Here is a 19,518-nt window from a genome sequence, read left to right on the forward strand (position 1 = left end):
GAAGTTTATAGCCATAAATAATGAGCCACTTTCAATTGTTACTGCCCTGGATTGGACTCAAAGAATTTACCTAGGTAAAAGGCTCTAGATCTCATTATTATCTTTTTTTTTTTTCCTCTGAAGATTGTACTATCTGTTTTTAACTTTTACTTGCTATGACTGCAAGATTATATTGTTCTACTTGCCTAAAAAGAATTCCCAGTGCAATTCAGTTACTCTGGTTTCCTTTCCTTTAGTGCAGGGATGAAGGTATGATTTTTAGCATTAGATGTCAGGCAAGAACTGCTTCAGAAAGGCAATTGAAGTTAAAATCTTGACTGTTTATGTAGCAAGAAGAATAAATGAAAAAGGAAAAAAAATGTATTTTAACGTTTGGGTGGCATCTTTTAAACTTTTACATAGCATCTTAATTTAAAAAATATTTGCTAAATTGCACTTACAGAAATACTCAGGTTCCTTGCTGTAGTCTAGTTCTTGTTGCAGCATGTTGTCGGATTCTGATATGACATCAATCTCTATGTAACAGATACATAGTTAAGCAGTTTATTTTGAGATCTGAAACTCCCCTAAGAATAGAATGGCTCTCCTTTCAACAGGAAAGGACAAATAAATTAAAATGTGATACTAGGGAAGGAAAAATGAAATAAAAGAGAGGAAAAAAGCACCCAAAGAGAACAAAAAAGAGCGATTCCTCCCCTCTCCCCCACCCGAAAACTGGTACTAATATGGTTTAAGGTTGGGGAGTACGAGCCAGGGTAACCGTAGCTTATGGTTTCTTTAAGCAGGCTGTAGTATAACAGCAAGCAGGTGATAGGACATACTGGAAGGATGAAGTCTTACAGTCTAGCCTACCAAAATAGACTTGTGTAATTTTTCTGTAAGCGGTCAATAGGTTTGAAAAGGAGGGAAAAAAATGCATTACGTTTTCTAATGTCATTTCTTAGTTTTGTCAGAACATTGTTAGGTTATTTGCCATAGTGCCCAAAAGATTAGGCTCTCTGCTATTTCCATGTATTTGTGCTAATGGAATCACTGAAACGTCAGTAAGAATATTATTTCTTCTGATGGTGTCATATTTTACACCAGAGATGTAGTCGTAGAAATTAGAATTGGAAAAGCTTATCAGGTCACCCGTCTGTTCACTTGGCAGTGCAGCACAGATGACTGCAGCAGTGTAGATGTTACTCAAGTTCGTTGAGCTTCAGTGCATAATGTTTGTTGGATATATTTTTATGCATTACTGTATGGAAGCAATAGACTGCAAGAAAATACTGTGATATGTATGTGTGCTAGATATGAATCTAACAGTATTTAAAAATATTTGTATTAAATAGTCTAATTACTGCAATCTTGAAAAAGAGGATTTAATTTCATATTACAGTTATGTTAACCCACCTGCCCCAGTTGCTGCTCTGTGGGTTCTCTGTCATAGCTTTCTTGTCATGCTTCTGTTCATTTTTTCCCATTTAGCAGCTGACATAACTATTAAATGACTAGATTCTACTTTATATAGGGGAATATCCAAGTGAAATGGCATTTGCCACTATTGGTGAATAAGGCTCCTGTGTGGAGCTGTGGCATCAAGACTTAACATGTTAGATACTCCTTTTCTTAAATTTTATATACTTTGAATATTTGAATTGTAAGTGATTACTATTTAAGAAGTATATATCTAATTTCTCCTAGATTATTTTGTTTGTCCTTTTAAGTGGAACTACTCTAAGAAGTCTATAGTTTTTTTTCCTGATGTATAACTAAACACATTGCCAGTATTTGATTCTTGCATTGACAATTTTTTAAATCCAATTATCACTATGTAAAATTTCTGTAATTAAAAACATTGATATTTTTCTAAAACTATAACTTTTTCCTTATAAATCTTTCTCTATGGGTAGGGTTGTATCAGGGACAACAACCTTCAGTTTACATGGCAAGATAATACATTATGTCATTCTTGCTTTAATACTGTGTGTAGAACATTATTAGGAAAGTAAGTAAACAGACATACTACTTTGAATACAGAATCATCTGAAAGTCTGAGACAGATAAATGATGTGACATCATTGTGCCTGCTCTGGAACATTTCTATTGATGTTTAGTGAGCATCCTGTAATTTAAACAATCATTGTTGCAATTTAAATAGGATTTTATCAGTCCGAGTTGCAAAATTTCATCAGAGCATCACCATGCGTCACCCAGATGGGTGCATATCAACACTGAACAATCTTTTCATAGTAGAAGAGGATTCTAGCAGATTTTTCTTATCCTTTCAGATACATATATTCTGTGCTTATTTCCGGTGCAAGATATCTTACATGGAAAACTGTTGTGCAACAGGTGAATGCTAGAAAATAATTTTAAGTGTAATATGATTTGTAGTGCTCCTGCAGCTGAGCTGCAGAGCTGCCTTTAAAAGTTGTGCCCATCTGGAGTATGCAGGAGTGTCATAATCCTGTGCTGGATTTTACAAGTGCTGCCCCAGAGCAAATGGAATTTGCCTTTACTTTTTTTGGACAGATTTTTTCCTTTAGTCTTATTTGATTTTTGTGGGTAGTTGATATGAAGAAATGTGTTATGATTCACTTACGATTTTTGATGTAGCTGTATCCTTGCATTCTTTAGTATTTTAGCGGAACAACGTTGAAGCGAGAATTGTAGCAAAAAGAAGAGACTGGGGGGGGGGTTCGTGCTTGTTGTCACATCAGAAACTGCTACCTGTTACTTTGTGCCAGATGGGACTCACTTGGTAATTAGTTTTGCAGTTGATTTTGCCTGTTATATCCCCACTGAGATGGGGACGTCCTGCAGAGTAACCTGGGGGTTCAGTGCCTGTGTGTGTCTCTGCAGCACAGAAAGCAGCCTCCTTGCCTTGTCCTTTCCCATTGCGCTCGGAAGTTGGCTTCCTTAGGCCCAATATGACTTTGTATGATAGGCCCCAATCCAGCTGTCTTTTCTTTTTTTCTATAGCAGTGTTGTTATCAGGGGTAAAATCTAAAGAAGCCTTTGAACAAAACTGACTTCTAGGGTCTTGCTGAGGTCTGGTGAGGGAGCTACAAGCACATGCGACCATGCTCACCTTTTGTGTAAACTCCATGCTTGTGTGGCAACCTGTGGGTTCAGGCACTGCAAGTTCATGCAGATCACTCTTGAATTAGAAGTGTATCTCCCCACAAAATCAATACCAACAAAGCGAAGGGAAAGGGATTAAGATCCTGCATCTTCTTAGCTCACCAGTTTGAGATCTTGACATCTCTGGGACTGTACTGTCCTGTCTCTTCTGTGCTTTTTCAGAGCTGGAAATCGTTGCTAATAATTTCTTCATTGCTTTGATCTACTCTTTGGCTGCTTGTGTGTGCTCTCCCCAGGTAGGTTGAGGTTACAACCCATGCCACTACGTGATGTTCTGCAGTTTATCTGTGCTTGTAGTCACTTTTCTCTTGGTTTCAAGCTACATAGCGGGTATATTCTTCAAAAAGAATTTGGAGGATTCCCCAGCTCATCCCTGCCTGCTCAGGTTTTTGTTTGTTTCAGGAAAAGATTTGGGGATGTTTTCATTTTCTGGGAGTTTCTCCGCTCCCTTTCCCCTCAACAAAAACAAGAACTCCCCCAAGGGTGGTCATGGCGGGTAGAGCGGAATGCCAGGAACGACGCACCGGGCTGTACTACAGAGGCGGTCTCAGCAGGCTGGATGTGTAGGCCATTATTGCCTCTTAGAAGAGCAGTACCGGCAGGTTGGAAAGCCTCCAGAAGAAAGTGAGTCTAGGTTTTTATAGCAAGAGATGTGCAAAACAAGAGTTTAGAGACTGGCGTAAGCCTGTAGCAGGCCAAAACAAGCTGTGCTTTGAAGCACAGTTTGGGGCTCTGCATACAGCCATCGCATACTCGGTAGGGAGACAGAAGAGCTCCCTGCCTGAAAAGAAAAGGAGGGAGTTACTCATCAGTCATTCTTGTTCTTCAGAAGTCACTATGGTGTATCATGCTGCTTCTGCAGCTGAGTTGGGCGGGACGATGGTGCTGCTGCAGCTGGGCACGGCCTGTCCTTCCTTGGAGGGCAAGGCAGAGACCAGCTCCTGCCACCTCCGGCCCCTTCAAGGGTAGAGCACTGCCAGGGGGTTTCACAGTTAACAGGAAAGCACTCAGGTGCAGTTACGTGAAGGATATTGTCAAAAGTCAATCATCGGTAAGTAACCTTGTTTGAGCCAGTAACCTGGCTCGTACTACCCCAAACACAGATAAAATTTATTAAGTTGCAGTATTTATTTACAAATAAACAGCTGAGTAGTTTTTCTGTATGCATGATTTTCTTCATTAAATTGCGACATCAGCATCTACTTTGCTTAATTTTAATTTCATCCAGAATCTCTTCAGCAAGCACATAAGTCAGTCCTGTGGCAAGCTTCAATATTTCTGAGAAAAATAAAACCATGGAGAAAGGCCAAAGCATGGACATATTCTGGTTTTAATAGAATCTGCATCTCCTTTCACTAGAGATAGTGAATAAGTGCAAAAGAATCTGTTGAAATTGCTTCTTACTTTATTATTCTCAACTGAAAAAAATCAAAACTCAAACCGTAAGCATGTTTATGATTTTGAGTAGTTCCAGTAAGCAGTAGCAGAAGGTGTATTATCAAGTTAAAATTTGTGGTGGCTGTTTCAGCACAGAATTCTTCAGTACCATGACAGAATGCTGGGATAGCTTTCTTTTAATTTTGTTTTATTTGAAATAACCCAGGATTTATTTGTTAATTGCTCTGCTTAATTTCCTGCTTTTGTTATCTCTTTCTGCCTCCTCCCCCCCACCCCTCCAGTTTTGAGCCCTATGCTCAGTTGTTTGCAGTTGCAGCTTTTTTTTATGAGTAATCACTTTTTTGGTCACTCTGTATAAGGTTTTTACAATCAGAAATGTCTCTATCTTCCCTATAAGGTCTGACCACAGCCAGTATTTGAAGTTTAACTGGCAGCTGCATGTCGTAGCCTTGTATGCTGTATATGGCAGTGGAAGGTTGTGATATTGCGTAGTTCTCTTTTTTTTTTTTTTTTTTTTTTTTTAGCTGTTGAGCATTATTTAGTTTAATGGAAAAGTTCCATTATGCTAAAAATGAAGTTTCTTCTATCAGGAAATGAAAATTTCTTTTGTGCAGCACTATAGACAACAGCATAGCAATAATGTACCCTTAGAAGTCTGCCCTAGCTACAGTGGCTCATTTCCTCCTGTCTGCGCTACCCTTTGCCACATGAGAGCTGGGACTCCACACAACTCCTTCAAAGGAGCCATGGAAGTAGGAGTGCAAGGATAACTTTTCATTCCTTCTTGAATATATTTGTTTTCTCTGTTTTTTGTAATACATGGTGATGTAGCCCTCAATTATGAAGCAGTATTTTTGATTCTTTTCTAACACATCATAGACATAGATGCCTCTATCCTATTTGACTAATTTTTCCATAGTCTGAGTATTTACATTTTTGTTTTCAGTCTAAATCCTCTTACTTTCATACTGAATATTCAGATATAATTTTGGCTTATAGGTTTACAGCAATAATTTTGTCAGAGTGGTGGGAGGAAAACTAGTTTATTTATCTGGAATTGTGTACCATACTTATATTGAAGAATAAGTATATTTTAATGCATGACACTGCTAATCTACATTTTAATATCCAGATGTGCTTAAAAGCAAGAGACCACTGAACTATGAAACTTGGCTTAAAGAAAAAAAATTTCACTCAAGAGTGAAGAATTTATTTGTAATATACTTGTATTAAAGACTTCTGGAAATTTTATTTAAGTGGTTCTCAATCTAATGAAATGGCATTCGGAATAAAGTAAATTCTGACCATGAAGAAGATTGCAAAGACTTTTTAGTTTGGATCAAAAGGAGAGCTTAAGTGACTCGTATCTTTTTGCAACAATAGAGATTTTAATGGTAGGAAATGGGAAATATGATTAGTGATTAGATTCATGGTGTGTGTATTTGATATTTGCTTGCTGGAGAAAATTTGCTACGACAGAAGGTTGCCATTTAGTGTCTTCTGAAGGAAGTTTCTCCCAGCTCTACCCAGGCTGTTTAATTGTATACCAATATAAAACTGATTGTTTAATGCAGTTGTGGGTATTTTTTTTCTGCTAATCCATTATTAAATACTCTTAATATATTTTACCTCAGTAGTAGCCCATGATTCAAAGGCTAATTTTATTTTGGCTTCAAAAAAAACACCCAACAAACGCTTAGCTTTTATATTTGCATAAATCTTTATCTCAGAGGGAATGGGGGATTCTTTAGGTTTCTGTAGTGAGGCAGGATATTAGGAACACCTTGTGCTTCTTTCATTATTTTATATAAATTGAGTAATGTTACCGCTCAGTCGTTCTTTCTTTCTTAAAGCTTTATAGTTCTAACCAGGATTTCTTCTTATATCTAACTATCTCCAAGTCTTTAATTTACATTGTCCTTCTCTGCGTCTTTTCTATTTGATGTATCCTTTTTCAGATGGGGTGACCAAAACTGAACACAGAATTCAAAAGTGAACACACACATTCAAGGTGAGGGAATATCACTAGTTTTATATAAGGCATAATAATTTTGGGTTTGTCTTTGTTGTTTAAAAATAAGTACTGATATCCTGATTATTTTTGTTTCCAATGTTAAGATATTTTGCTTGAGCTATCCATAAAGTTGTCTAGATTTTTTTTTCCCCCACTGGAAAGTTGGTTAAATTATAACTTATTGATTCTTATGGGTAATTAATTCGCGAATGAATAATTTGAATTAATCTTCAGTGGTTTTACTATACGCTATGTATGCTCTACTGCCTGTCATTGTGTTGATCTAACTGAATATTTGAAATGCCTTTTGAAGGCCATCACAAATGCTCTAGTGAACCAACTGTTCTGTAAATCTCTCATCATCCACAAAATTTGTCACTGCCTGGTTCATTCCCATTGCATCCTTCAGATTATTGAAGTGTTCTTGTGTGTGTGTGTAGTTTTATTTTTTTTAACGGGATGTTGACACTTTGGTTTGCATCTCTGCAGCCTAAAATCATTGCTAAGTTCTTTCAAGTCTTTTAGAAAGGTTTGCACTTCACATTCATAATAAAGATTGGTATTGGAGAAAGTGAGCTGTACATGAGAATAGCTGTAACAATGCCCATCACCATCTCTCATTCACTACTTTGCTGAATCTTACCTTTCTTTTAGTCCTCTTTCCTTTAGAAGATGAATTACATATCTCAACCCAAATCTGGTTATTGTTCTTACAAAGAACATGCTTGCATTGTGCTAGTAATTGTGGTGGAAAATAGTTTGATTCTCAGGTTTCGAATCTATGTAGACTCTAGTTGCTCTCGCAAGCTGGATTCGTTTACATGAGTTCTCTTGATCTCTCAGGAAGGCTTTGAACAGCTCATTAAAGAAAGAAAAAAACCCTACCCTTTTGATGACTTCTTTGTATTGTTAGTCATCCTAATGGTGTCAGAGCATTTATCCAGCAGATGCATTTTTACATTGTTGCAATGGAACAGTGGTTAAACAGGGGTAGTAAGATTTGGCTTACATGGGAGGAGTGTAAGTGTTGCATTAGATGCTCAGACTAGAAATGCTGTCTGCGTTTGTCATCAGCTCTACAAATATATAGAAATCAAAGTTTATGGAGAGCCAGACTTAAAATTATTTGATGTGTTTTAAGACTGCAGAAAGTTAAAATACTTGCTCAGGCCTTTCTGCATATTTGGAAGGAATTTAAAATTAATTGCGACTGAAGTAGCTAAATCTATGCTAAAATATGTATGAGTTAGAAAAACAGGTGGTGAATTCCTGCATGTTTAAATGTCGATGTAGACATTCAGGCCTTCTAGTGAAGGCAGTATAATTTATGGGTGATTCCTGCTCAGAAGCAACGGGAGAAAAGAGAACTCAGCATTGTCCGTCCATCTGTCCGCCGAAGAGCAGTAGTGAAGCAGCAGCGGGGGCCAGGGGAGGCAGGGTGCCTGTGCCCAGCCTCCCTGGCGTGGCGGAGGCTGAAGGCCTGGGGCCTGGCAACGAATGGCCGAGGCGTGCGACTAGGGGAGCGCGGGCCGTGGGGATCCCGCGTGGCTGTTTCTACGCCCTTCTCACCTCTGAAGGGTGGTCAGTAATGGCGTGTCATAGATAAAAGATATATGGTCCCTCTTGTAGTGCCAGAAGAGAAATACAAAAGAAAATTGTTCAATCTTCATTGATTCAAAATCAATGTTTTGTTTGATGTGTGTGGAAGGGAAGAATTATTGTAAGAACTTCAGTAGGAACACGCTTGAGAAATTACTTGTGCGTTCAACAGATTTTTCCGTAGCACTAGCAGTTGCAGGAAGCTGCTGTTTTTAATGCCTTATGCTCTTCGATCTTTATTATGTACATTAGCTGTCATTTTTTAGCTTTTTATTTTAATTTTTATTCTAAGTTAGACTTTTGACTGGAGACTTCTAAGTAATGATCATTTGAAACAGCTTGACTCCTTACATTTTTTTGTCATGAACTTTTTTGCATGTGGCTCATCTTGCTATTTATTCTTTGTTCCTCCAGTGTGAAAATTTGGAGGATTTTTTTTCTGGTACTATAGTAAGGGGTTTTTTTTCTGTTTTGTTTTGATCTTGTTAAAAAGTTTTTTTTTTTTTTTTTTTTATTCCTCCTTCTAAAGGGGGGATTATTTCACTTTTTTTCAAATTTATTTATTTTATTGCCTCTTTCTAGGCTGGCTAACATACTGGAGCAAGAATCATTATGAAACTTTCTAGTCTTTATGCTAGTTAATAGAACAAACTGTGAGTCTTTTTCTGATAATTTTTTTAATAAAAGTACCAAAAATATGGGTGTTCGTGGTTTGTGATGTAACAAGCAAAAATGCCGGTAGCTGAACAAGAGGCTGAAGCCAATGCTCATTTGCCTCTTTCATCTTTTTGAGTATTTCCGATTGTTACAAACATCTGCTGCAACAGAGCTGAATCAAGCTGTGTTAAGTCAAATGAGAAAATATTTTCCGTGTGTTAATCTAGGAATTGTTACTTAATAAGGTAAATATTTCCAACCTTGTAATAGTGCACTTGAATTCTAAATAAAGTTTTCTGTTACTTCAGTTTTCTAAATATAGGTAAATACATTCATAAGAGGAAAACAGGTATTAGTTTGCTGTAAAATCTTGCATTTAATGCCATTTAAGTAAGAAATTACAGAAAGTTCTTAGATTCTGCTCACTGATATCCCAGTATAGGAAAATACAGAGGCTCTTTATTAAGTTGGGGACTATAGTAGCTTCTGATGAATGGGGTTTCTTGTCACTTATATCAGATATCAAGTAGCAGTGCACTCTCTCTCCCCCCCCCTTTTTCTTTCTTTCTCTCTTTCAGAGAAGTACTAATTTAGTCTTTTTGAGTGATCTGGTGCTAAGTTGAATTGCGTTAGGATACCTAACTCCATTAATATCTGTGATTGTAGTTGGGAAAGGTAGGATTTTGCTCTTAAAATTCATATAAAAATATGTCATCTTGCATGAAAAAGAACTGTGGTTCATAAAAAAAATATTTTGAAGAGTGACACCTCCCTCCATAACCCTTTTCTCCCCCCTTATCAAGCTTGATCTTAATCAGAAGTTAAAATAAATATTAAAAGTGGCCTATGAGCATAAGATTAACAAGCTGTTTTTCTTTGCAAAAATATTTGAGCCGGTAAAAACACAAATAAAATGAGTAAAAATTCTACCGTGTTTTTGGTGGGACAGCTATGCCATTTCAGTGGACAGTGGTAGACCACAACAGAAGGAACTGAATTTGAAAAGCAACCACCTTTAAATATCTGTGTAGTAAGAACCATTTATCTTCCTCACTTAAGCTAGTCTGAGATTTATTTTTGTTCATTGTAGAGCCCATTTTGGCAGTGCATTTATTTCCTGATCGTTTATCAGTACGAGTTTAGTTGCTGAGAAGTGAAGAATTACGTGCATTCTTCAATATGTCTCTTTTCTTTAGACTTGTTAGCATTTTTGCTGGTATCACAGAACTACTTGGTACCCATGAAAAACTAACAGATTGTAACCTTAGTAAAATCTTTATTTCTTTCTCTTTTAATCTCCACTTTTCTAACCTTATCCTCTCTTTATTTGCAAACTTGTCTCTCAAAAAAGGCGAGAGACAGACTGACTGACTGTGGCTATTTTTATACAGTGCACATATTAACTGTGGATGCAAGTAAATACAAGAGTTTTTTTAAGTGCTTATTTTAGCAGATGCATTTGTTAAAGCCACTATATCCATAGACTGTATATATTCGTTAACTATTCAGAGTTGTAACATAATACAACAAAGGCAGCATATTTTAGCAGATATCTCTAACAACAGTGCCTAGAGAGGAATCCATCTGGCAGCGGAGTGCAGACATTTCTACTGCTATTTCTAGTCTTATGGTGTGTAGATATATTAGATCTATTTCTCAGGTAACATAATTATCAAATAGTTACTGCAGTGTCATAATCTTACATTACAAAAATACATACGTTTGATGTCAAAGATTATTGTAATTAAAAGTTTGTATGCGAGCAAAGTCTCGATTTTTTTTTCCTTTAACAACAGCTAGTATAATTCCAAGGGTCAAATATGGGGCAGAGTTTCCGGAGTCTTTCCCTTGACAGTGCACATACATCCTGGGAGCCAGGTTTGGCAGTTTTTAAGCTGTTACACAAGAGACTTTGGAGCCACAGGAGGTAGATATGTCTACATATGGATTTGGACAACTACTGCCTTTTTTTAGAAAGGAAACATGTAAAAAGTGAAGAAGATAATTTAGCTCTTGGTCTAATATGTAACTACAAAATAGCTTGAAAATAAGAATTTGTTCATAATACAGTGCATTTCTGTGAAGTAAAGAATATTTTGGTACAGGTAAATGTCAGAGGATAAGATGAACCAACTATTTAGGTCTTTGATGTTTAGAGGTTTCTGTTTTGGGTATAGAATGCTAAAATGATGCACCAACATGTGCTAACATACGAGATTTTTGAGCTTTTATGTTGATAAGAAATTGTGATTTTTCTTAACAGTATGTTATGTGGCCAGTTGGATGCTACTAATTCTGCCCAGCTGTGATATAAATTAACATGTTAGTTTAAACCACTTTTATTCTGTTTTTTACTTGTTAAGCTAACAACAGATTGCCTGTTTTAAAACTAAATCCTATTATAGAGTGATGCTTTAAATAGTATTTCATGTTTGAGGCTTCCTTCTGTATTATCATGCAAATGTATTTTATTTTTTTCCTTTTATTTATAACTGAAGTGGGAGAGAAGCTTTAAAAAGAAAAAAACATGAAAATAAAACTGCATGATACCTATGGAATACTTCAGTTTTGTTCTTTGAGAATGTAAATACTAGAAGGCCCTTTTAGCAGTTGAGTTAAACAGAAGAAAATTCAATTGCAGTTTGTTAAATAATTCATATCTGTGAAAAATAAGAGCTGGACTCTTTAGGAAAGTGCAGTGGCTTCACTAAAGTGATTTAAAAATTGGTCACATTGAATTTGTTTGAGTGCATGCGTGGTTTGCAACTGTGTAATTAATTTGATATTTTAAATAGCTTTGAACAGGTTGGAAGTGTGCAAGAATATTTTCAGATAACTATTTTTTTGAGATGAATCATCCTATTCTGTTTAGAATAAAATCGTTTTATGATCTTCTGAGTGGAAAAATGATTGAGGTCATATTGGAAGAAAAGCGAGAATATTGAGTCAGGAAAGATCTATTCTTGAGGCAGATCATATATTTTCAGATATGTAGCAACCTGATATTGATAGGAAGAATGTTTCAAAGAGCTGCAAAAATCTTAAGGCGTTATCTAGGTAAAGCAAAATGTAAATTCTAAAGTTATGTCTTTAATGAAGTAAATAGCTTGAATTTTCAAACATCAGATACTTTTGTTATCTTGGATTGTTAAATTACATTTTTTTTCCCCTACGGAAAAAAAATTCAGTAACCACATTTAATTTGCAGAGCACCGGAGATTATACTGGGATTGCCGTTTTGTGAAGCCATAGACATGTGGTCGTTGGGGTGTGTGATTGCAGAGCTGTTTCTTGGATGGCCACTCTACCCAGGAGCACTGGAATATGACCAGGTAGAATAATAATTTCACAAGTATATGCACTCTTTCTGCAATTTAAAAACTTCTGATTATTAAAATCAGGATTTGTAATACTAATCATATCTCCTTTTAAATAATGTTTCTCTGAGTCTATTCAATGCTTTTAATTTAGCCTTAATAATTGTCTTAGAAATAGACAGAGTTCTAGAGCAGAACTTTTATGCTGCTGCTTTTATGAGTTTTGTGCTGCTTTTATGAATTAAATTTCAATTTAAGTCTCTCTTTTTTTTTTCTCCAATCTTGCAAACTAAATTTTGATATTGAAGCTGCTGCTTCTGATGGAAACTGAAGTCTGTGGCTACCGTCATTGCATTATTATCTATCTTTGAACTGCCATGAACAGATTTAACTCTGGGATCTTGATTCAGATGTCAGAATTAGTCATCTTCTGAAAATTCTGATGCTTTCTGGAAATCCGGCATAGCTCAGAACTTTGAGAGTCTTTTCTTTATAAGGAACTATAATCAACAGTTGTAATAATACTGTATGTGTGTATGTAATGATAAAACTTGAAGCTGTGCCTTTTACTTTATTGGAGTTTTTAACCACCAATATCTTTACAATTAGTGAGCTGCGTTAAGAAAATCAATGTTTTATTGTTTCTAATGAAAGACACGGAACATTTTTCATTTAAAACATTTATAGAGAGAGGTTTATTATTTTCTAGCATAATGTGGAAATCTGGAAGGAATGTAATCAGACTTCTGACTTCCCCATCTGCTTTTGGTATTGGAAAGTGATGAAGACTTCTGAAAATCACAGTTGTAATAACATTGTCTAATTTCTACATATCTGAGTCAACGTTCAGCGTAGAGGCACTTCCTCCAGCATGTTGTTTGTTATTCAAATTGTGATTTTCATGAGTTCTGTGTGCTTGATCAGACTTATTCTTCTAAAAATCTATGCATTTTACTTTAGTTTTGTGAAAATTGATGTCAGAGAATATACTGATGTTGTGTTGATATCAGTCACATACCGTATTTCTATTTTCTTCATTTTCACAGATTGGTGTTTAATGGGTAGGAAGTGATCTATGAGTAAAACACATGTTGGTATCCTGACTAATAGTGAGAAGATCTTTGTATAGTGCATTTCCGTTACTATGGAGAAAGAAAAAGAAAATAGTTACTTTCAACAGGATTCTAATTCACCTTGTCTTGTGGAAAAAGGAAAAAGTGGGGACATTTATTTTGGAAATTAGTTGGAATACTATATCAAAATTTTCTAGGAACTTGGCAAGTCTATCTGCCTCTTGTTTCAAGACAGACTACAGGAAAAGACTCGGAAATTCAGAAAGGTCTAAAATACATAGTTTCCACACATTTTACCGTGTACTGCTGTAATGACTGTTTAAATAGATGCTGCTGTGGGTGAGGAAGAATCTGTAAACATCTTTCCTTATCTTTGGACCCAGTCTCAAATATAGGTAGATGCTGCTTCTAGGTGTGGAGTGTGGCTTTGGACCACTTTATCAGTGACTTATGATGCCGTAGGGATTTGAATTGTGGAGGAGTCTGCCAGTCTCTGGATTCTTCCCTCAAATTAAGTTCAGATCCGTCCTGATGGAAGCAGCCCAGAGTGTTAATATGTGGCAACTGGAGTAAATAGCTTTGAGCCTCTGATTTTTATAGAGAGAAGTACTATTCTCTCTATAAAGACATAAAGACAACTCTCATGACTATGGGACGCTTTCTGAGAACAGCGCAGAATCTCATTTCAAAAAAAAAAAAAAAAATTAGCTCTTCTTTCCCTCTGCTGCTCTGCAGCCGTCTTGCCCTATACCAAACCCAGGCAAATGCAGGACAGCAGAGCGCGGGGAGCAGAGCACTCGCCTCATGATGGGCATACTTTCTGTCCCTGATCTGTCATTAACCTGCTCTGTGTTCTCAGGAATACTGTTTATCTTTGTAGCGCTTGTCAGTTGTTTCCTTCTAACTGTAGAGTAAGATCTCTTTGATGGCTTCTTCCAGTCACTTGTTTCTTCCTGTTTGTAGGCCCAGGACCAGCATAGTTTGACCTAGACCCTGATAGGTAGTATGAGTAAATAGTACTATCACCAGTGGTAACCACTTTCCAAGATGCTATATTTTACTTAAAGAACTAAATGGATTAAGAGCTAATCTTCATGTACATAAGATGCCTGCTTTATAAATGAATACTGAGTTTAAAAGGTGCTTAGTTAAGACAGCTATATCACTCAAGTTTCCTAGAGGCATCAGTTAATATCTTGTCTGGCAACTTGTTTGATCCTCATGTTGAGAGAAGTCTCTGTGGAAGAAGAGGTATAACCGCTTCTCCAACAGTAGCAATCACTTTAGGCAGATGGGTTCACAGAATCACCAAGTGGTTGAGGTTGGAAGGGACCTCTGGAGATCATCCAGTCCAATCCTTCTGCTCTGGAGGTTGCCCAGGACAGTGTCCAGACAGCTTTTGAGTATCTCCAAGGATGGTGACTCTGTAGATTTCTGGACGACTTCTTACAGTGCTCTGTTACCGTCACAGTAAAGAAGTCTTTCCTCATATTCAGACAAAATTTCTTGTGTTTCAGTTTTGTGCCCATTGTCTCTTGTTTGGCTACTGGGCACCACTGAGAAGAGACTGGCCCCATCCTCTTTACACCCTCCCTTCACCCCTACACACATTGCTAAAATTCTCCCTTCTACCCCCCAACCTGATGCTTTCCCTTAGGGGCTGAACAATCCCAGCTCTCTCAGCTCCAGTCCCATCTTAGTGCCATCTTAGTGGCGCTGTGTTAGACTTGCTCCAGTATGGCCATGTGTCTCTCGTCCTGGGGAGCCTAGCACTGGACCCACTTCTCCAGTTATAGCCTCACCAGTGCTGAGTAGAAGGGAAAGGATCCCCTTCCTTGTCCTGCTGGCAGTGCTCTTCCTAATGCATTAGGCTTTTAGCCTTTGCTGCAAGAATATGTTGCTGACTCACATTTAGCTTGTCCACCAGGTCCGCTGCGAGGCTGCTTTCCAGCTGGTCAGCCCCGGCCTGCACTGGTGCAGGGGATTCTTCTTCCCCAGGGGCTGGACTCTGCATTTCCCTTTGTACTTTGGGAGGTTCCTCTCTGCCGATTTCTCCAGACTGTCTTCATTCTTGAGTAGGTCTGCAAAATTTGCTTCAGAGAAATGTGATTAAGTGTTCTCTCCTGTGTATGTGCGTACAGCAATCTTAAGAGGTGGCTTTTAAGGAAATTCACTTCCTCCTGCTACCGGGTGTGTGTAGTCTAGTAAATGAAAAGGAAAATACTTTACGCTGTGTTTTTACCTGTCCACCTGTTATGCAACCGAGAAGATAGCCCTTAAAAGTAAACTCTTAGTGATTGTATTAATTTATGATTATATCCAGTAACAGTTGCACTTTTTAGTAGGAAATAGCAATGCCTTCTGAGCTCTGTTAAAACATGCAGAGGTATTTAACTGCTAAATTGCAATTTTCCCCCCAATTTCCACAACTTCATAATGTTCTTAGATAACTAAATGATCACATTTGAACGTGAACATAACATTTGAACAAATTAACATGAACAGAACTGGGATTTGCTTTACTCCATGGTCTACAGAATTATGGAGGATACTAAATATCAAAAGATGGTGGCATTGCATGTAGTCACAGAGCTGAGGGTTGTCACTTCAACTCATTCAAACACAATATCTATAAATTCTAAACAGAAATCTCAGTTACTTTCTTTTTCGCTAGAAGCCTTGTACGTAACTTTCCCTTCTGTCTCCCATCAGTTTTTCTTCTCTCAAATATTCCTAGCTCTCAAGACATTTGTCTTCCATTGAATTCATGTGATCTTCCAATTTTTGGTTCATTGTACTTCAGGACTCTCCTTAGGCTTTTCCTCCATTCTCATTATCCCCTGACTGCTCCACCTTTTCCAGTGACCTGTTTGTTCCAATCAAATTCAGGAGTAAAATTTTCAAGGGAATAGGACCATTCCTTTTGCTGGTTTGAGGGGGAAGCTATCTCCACACTACCTTTTTGAGTGGAACATTTTATTAAAATGCCTGTGTATCACATCTGAAAGAGGGATAAAATGGAAACTGAGCAAGTATGTGTGCTTTTATAGAGTTGCGTTATAAGAGTATGCCAAAAAATAAGACTACTTCTGCACACAGAGCATTTCTACTAATTTTCTGTTTAGAATTAATATATATTGTGTTTGAATGAGTTGAGGTGACAACCCTCAGCTCTGTGACTAAGCATTAGAATTCTGTTTGTTTCTGTATGTCAATTCTAGAAGTTTTGCTATGCATAGCTTACTTTAAGAAATGGAGAGAGAAGTATGAAGCTTTCAGTGTTAGGTTTCTCTCCTATGGAAGATGTAGTTGCTTAATTTCAATCCTCTGAAGGTTTGTTTTGTTGCTACTTTTTATATAAAATGACAATTTTTCACTGTATGGATCAGATTTTGAAAAACAGAGCTAAACTATTTCTTGTATTTTTTTTTTCTTCCTCAGATTCGTTACATTTCACAGACTCAAGGTTTGCCTGGGGAGCAATTGTTAAGCATGGGAACGAAAACCGCAAGATTTTTCTGTAGAGAAACAGATGCACCATATTCGAGTTGGAGATTAAAGGTAAACAGTATAATATGGTAGGAAAAAAAAGCATATTGTTTTCTGAACAGAGAAACCAAAGAGACAAGCTTCACTATAATACTATTAGCTCCCTCTGTATCTTTTGTGACTTGTCTCTGTTCTCCTTTGTTATCCCTTCCATTTTTCGCTTCTCTACCCCTTTCCTCAAAAATACTACACTGAGCTAATTCCCATGTTTCTCGAGTACCAGCTGGCCAAAAGATGTGTTTTGTGTGGCTTCCCAGTTGTTTGATGGTTTTGTGTGGCTAGGACATGTGCATTAGGTAGCAAGAATTTACAAACTCTTTTCAGTTGCCCCGTGTGACAGGACAAGAGGCAGTGGGCAGAAACTGAAGCACAGGAAGTTCCACCTGAACTTGAGGGGGAATTTCTTCCCTGTGAGAGTGATGGAGCCCTGGACCAGGTTGCCCAGGGAGGTTGTGGAGTCTCCTTTTCTGGAGATCTTCAAGGCCCACCTGGATGCAACCCTGTCTAACATGCTGTAGGTGACCCTGCTGAGCAGGGAGGTTGGGCTAGATGATCTCCAGAGGTCCCTTCCAACCTTACTGATTCTATGATTCTAATTGAATTCAAATTAAGCTTTGCATCTCAGTAAGGTGCTAAGCAAGTCTTTCTCTCGCTCAGTCACTGATATTCACTTCACTTTAAAGAATTTATCTCTGATACCCAAACTACTCTGTCAAAGTTAGTTGGAATGAGCTTCTGGATTGAAAGATCCTAAGAGAAAGGAGATTAAGAAACAATATGATTGGGTATGCCTCATTTTCTTCAGGTATTATGCTAAAATAATCTTTGTTGGCTGAATGTTATAATGCAATGGAAGAACATCTGAAGCTGTATTTTTATGATCCACATATTTTACCTCTTTTTAAGCTACATTATTATACACTGGGCATAACCAGCATTTTAATTTCCTTCCTATGTAAAGAGTTTTGTTTTAAATTGTATTATTTCTTGGTATTGTTTCACTGAATTTACAGGGGCCTTGGAGTAAAGAAACAGTTATAGCTGAAATAAAACTTTTCAAATAGCAAATAGTTGACAAGCTGGAAGCACAAATAGTGCAACTCTCTATGGTTACTTAGTAAATTCACAATGCACCCTGGGCTGAGTAACCAAGTTTAATACATGGGGTGGTGCTTTTGAGCTTCAGGCAGTATAGGAATTCTCTAATTATATTATTGTGGTTACTCCAGTTTTCTTATTTTCCATGCAGCTGATCATTACATTTCAGTACGCTTGGCCTTTCAGTATCAGAGAATTTAAATGAGTTTTGTGGATTGGATGCAGACAGCCCTCCTGATTTTCAAAGGCTGGTAACCTTCAGAAGTTAAATCTCTCGTGTCAGATTGAATGCTGCTTTTTGGAAAGAGAGCAGCTTTGATACAGTGATTACTCACAGGTTTTGTCAAAGTTAATTTTAGAAACTTTTCTGTAATTTTTATGTTAAAAAACTTTCCTTGTGGTGCTAATTTGCATCCTGCAACATAGACTCTTAAAACTGCCTACCGGTGTGATCTGAAAAGGAGGAGGAAAACTATAACAGAAAGTGATAGGCCATCTCATAAATTATTAACAAGTCATCACATTCATTCTTTAGGATTTGTTTGTTTTGGTATTTAAAACGCTTGCAGTAACTGTCATGTTTGTGAAGAAAAAAATGTAACAATAACAAAAAGGATACAGGAATAGATGAGCACTATGCAGTTGAATAGAGTCTACCTGATTTTTGTTTTACTTTTTGCAATGATGTGATGTATTGCTGCCATTTAGAATTAATGGTTGGAGTTTGTGGAAGCGTATAACATACAAATAATAGAAAATCTGTGATATCTAAGATATAAGCACACAGAGGGGTTTCATTATGCAACTTTATGCTAGACTTTCAACATTTCCTACATGATTTACAAACAATCTATTGCAATAATTCAGGGGAACCAAGATGTGAGATTTGCTAGTTTTTATATTTAGGTTTAGAAAATGAAAGTAGTCAGTAAAAGACCATACAAAGAACTCAGATATACAATTGATATGTTTAAAAATTTTAAAACAATGCTTATTAGATCAATAAATATTTTAAACTACTTTATAATTAGAAATGTCCTTTATTATCAACTTTTAAACTCAGCTTTCTTTTTCTTTTTTGAGACTTTGGAAGAACATGAGGCAGAGACAGGTATGAAGTCTAAAGAGGCCAGAAAGTACATTTTCAACAGTTTGGATGATATAGTGCATGTGAGTATTAAAGTATTCTTCCTTTGCAAAAGGAATGATGAATGATGAATTATTTTTTTAAATATGTAATTGAATTAAACACCTCTCTAGAATGTTTGATTGTATACCAATCTTACCTATTTATATCTATATACCTTGCTCTGAGGAAAATGTCCAGCTATGTCAGTCTGTTGTATTTCTTTTTATAGAAATACTCCTTTGTTGTTGTGTATGTTAAGTAACTGTATTTGTTACAAGGGAAAAAATTAGTACTATATATAATATGTGCTTTCTCTTCTCTTGTATCTGCCATGCTGGGTGGAACAAGAACTTGATATCCATCCTGCTAGGTTAACAGTATTATTCTTTTTCATTGTTTTTGATTGTTTTTATTTGTCTATTAAGGAGAAATTAACAGCTTCTCAGATCATTTTGTTCTTAATTGTATATCCTCTCTTTTCTTTAGTTTTATAGCTCTCAAGTTATTAAGAAATTCTCATTCTCCCCTACTCCTATAACCTGAAAAGAGAATCAA

General features: G+C 36.8%; 1 protein-coding gene across 4 annotated transcripts in view; it reads left to right on the forward strand.

The window, feature by feature from the left end:
- The window catches only part of HIPK3 (homeodomain interacting protein kinase 3), a 114,886-nt gene that overhangs the window by 79,888 nt on the left and 15,480 nt on the right, over positions 1–19,518 (forward strand). For all 4 annotated transcript variants that reach the window (XM_062576903.1, XM_062576902.1, XM_062576901.1 and 1 more), the window contains 3 exons: positions 12,006–12,129; positions 16,629–16,748; positions 18,918–19,004. In XM_062576903.1, coding sequence (XP_062432887.1) covers positions 12,006–12,129; positions 16,629–16,748; positions 18,918–19,004 — 331 coding nt within the window. The remainder of the gene's footprint in view (positions 1–12,005; positions 12,130–16,628; positions 16,749–18,917; positions 19,005–19,518) is intronic.

This window comes from Rhea pennata, chromosome 5, assembly GCF_028389875.1.
Source record: "Rhea pennata isolate bPtePen1 chromosome 5, bPtePen1.pri, whole genome shotgun sequence".
In the NCBI taxonomy this organism is placed as follows: Eukaryota; Metazoa; Chordata; class Aves; order Rheiformes; family Rheidae; genus Rhea; species Rhea pennata.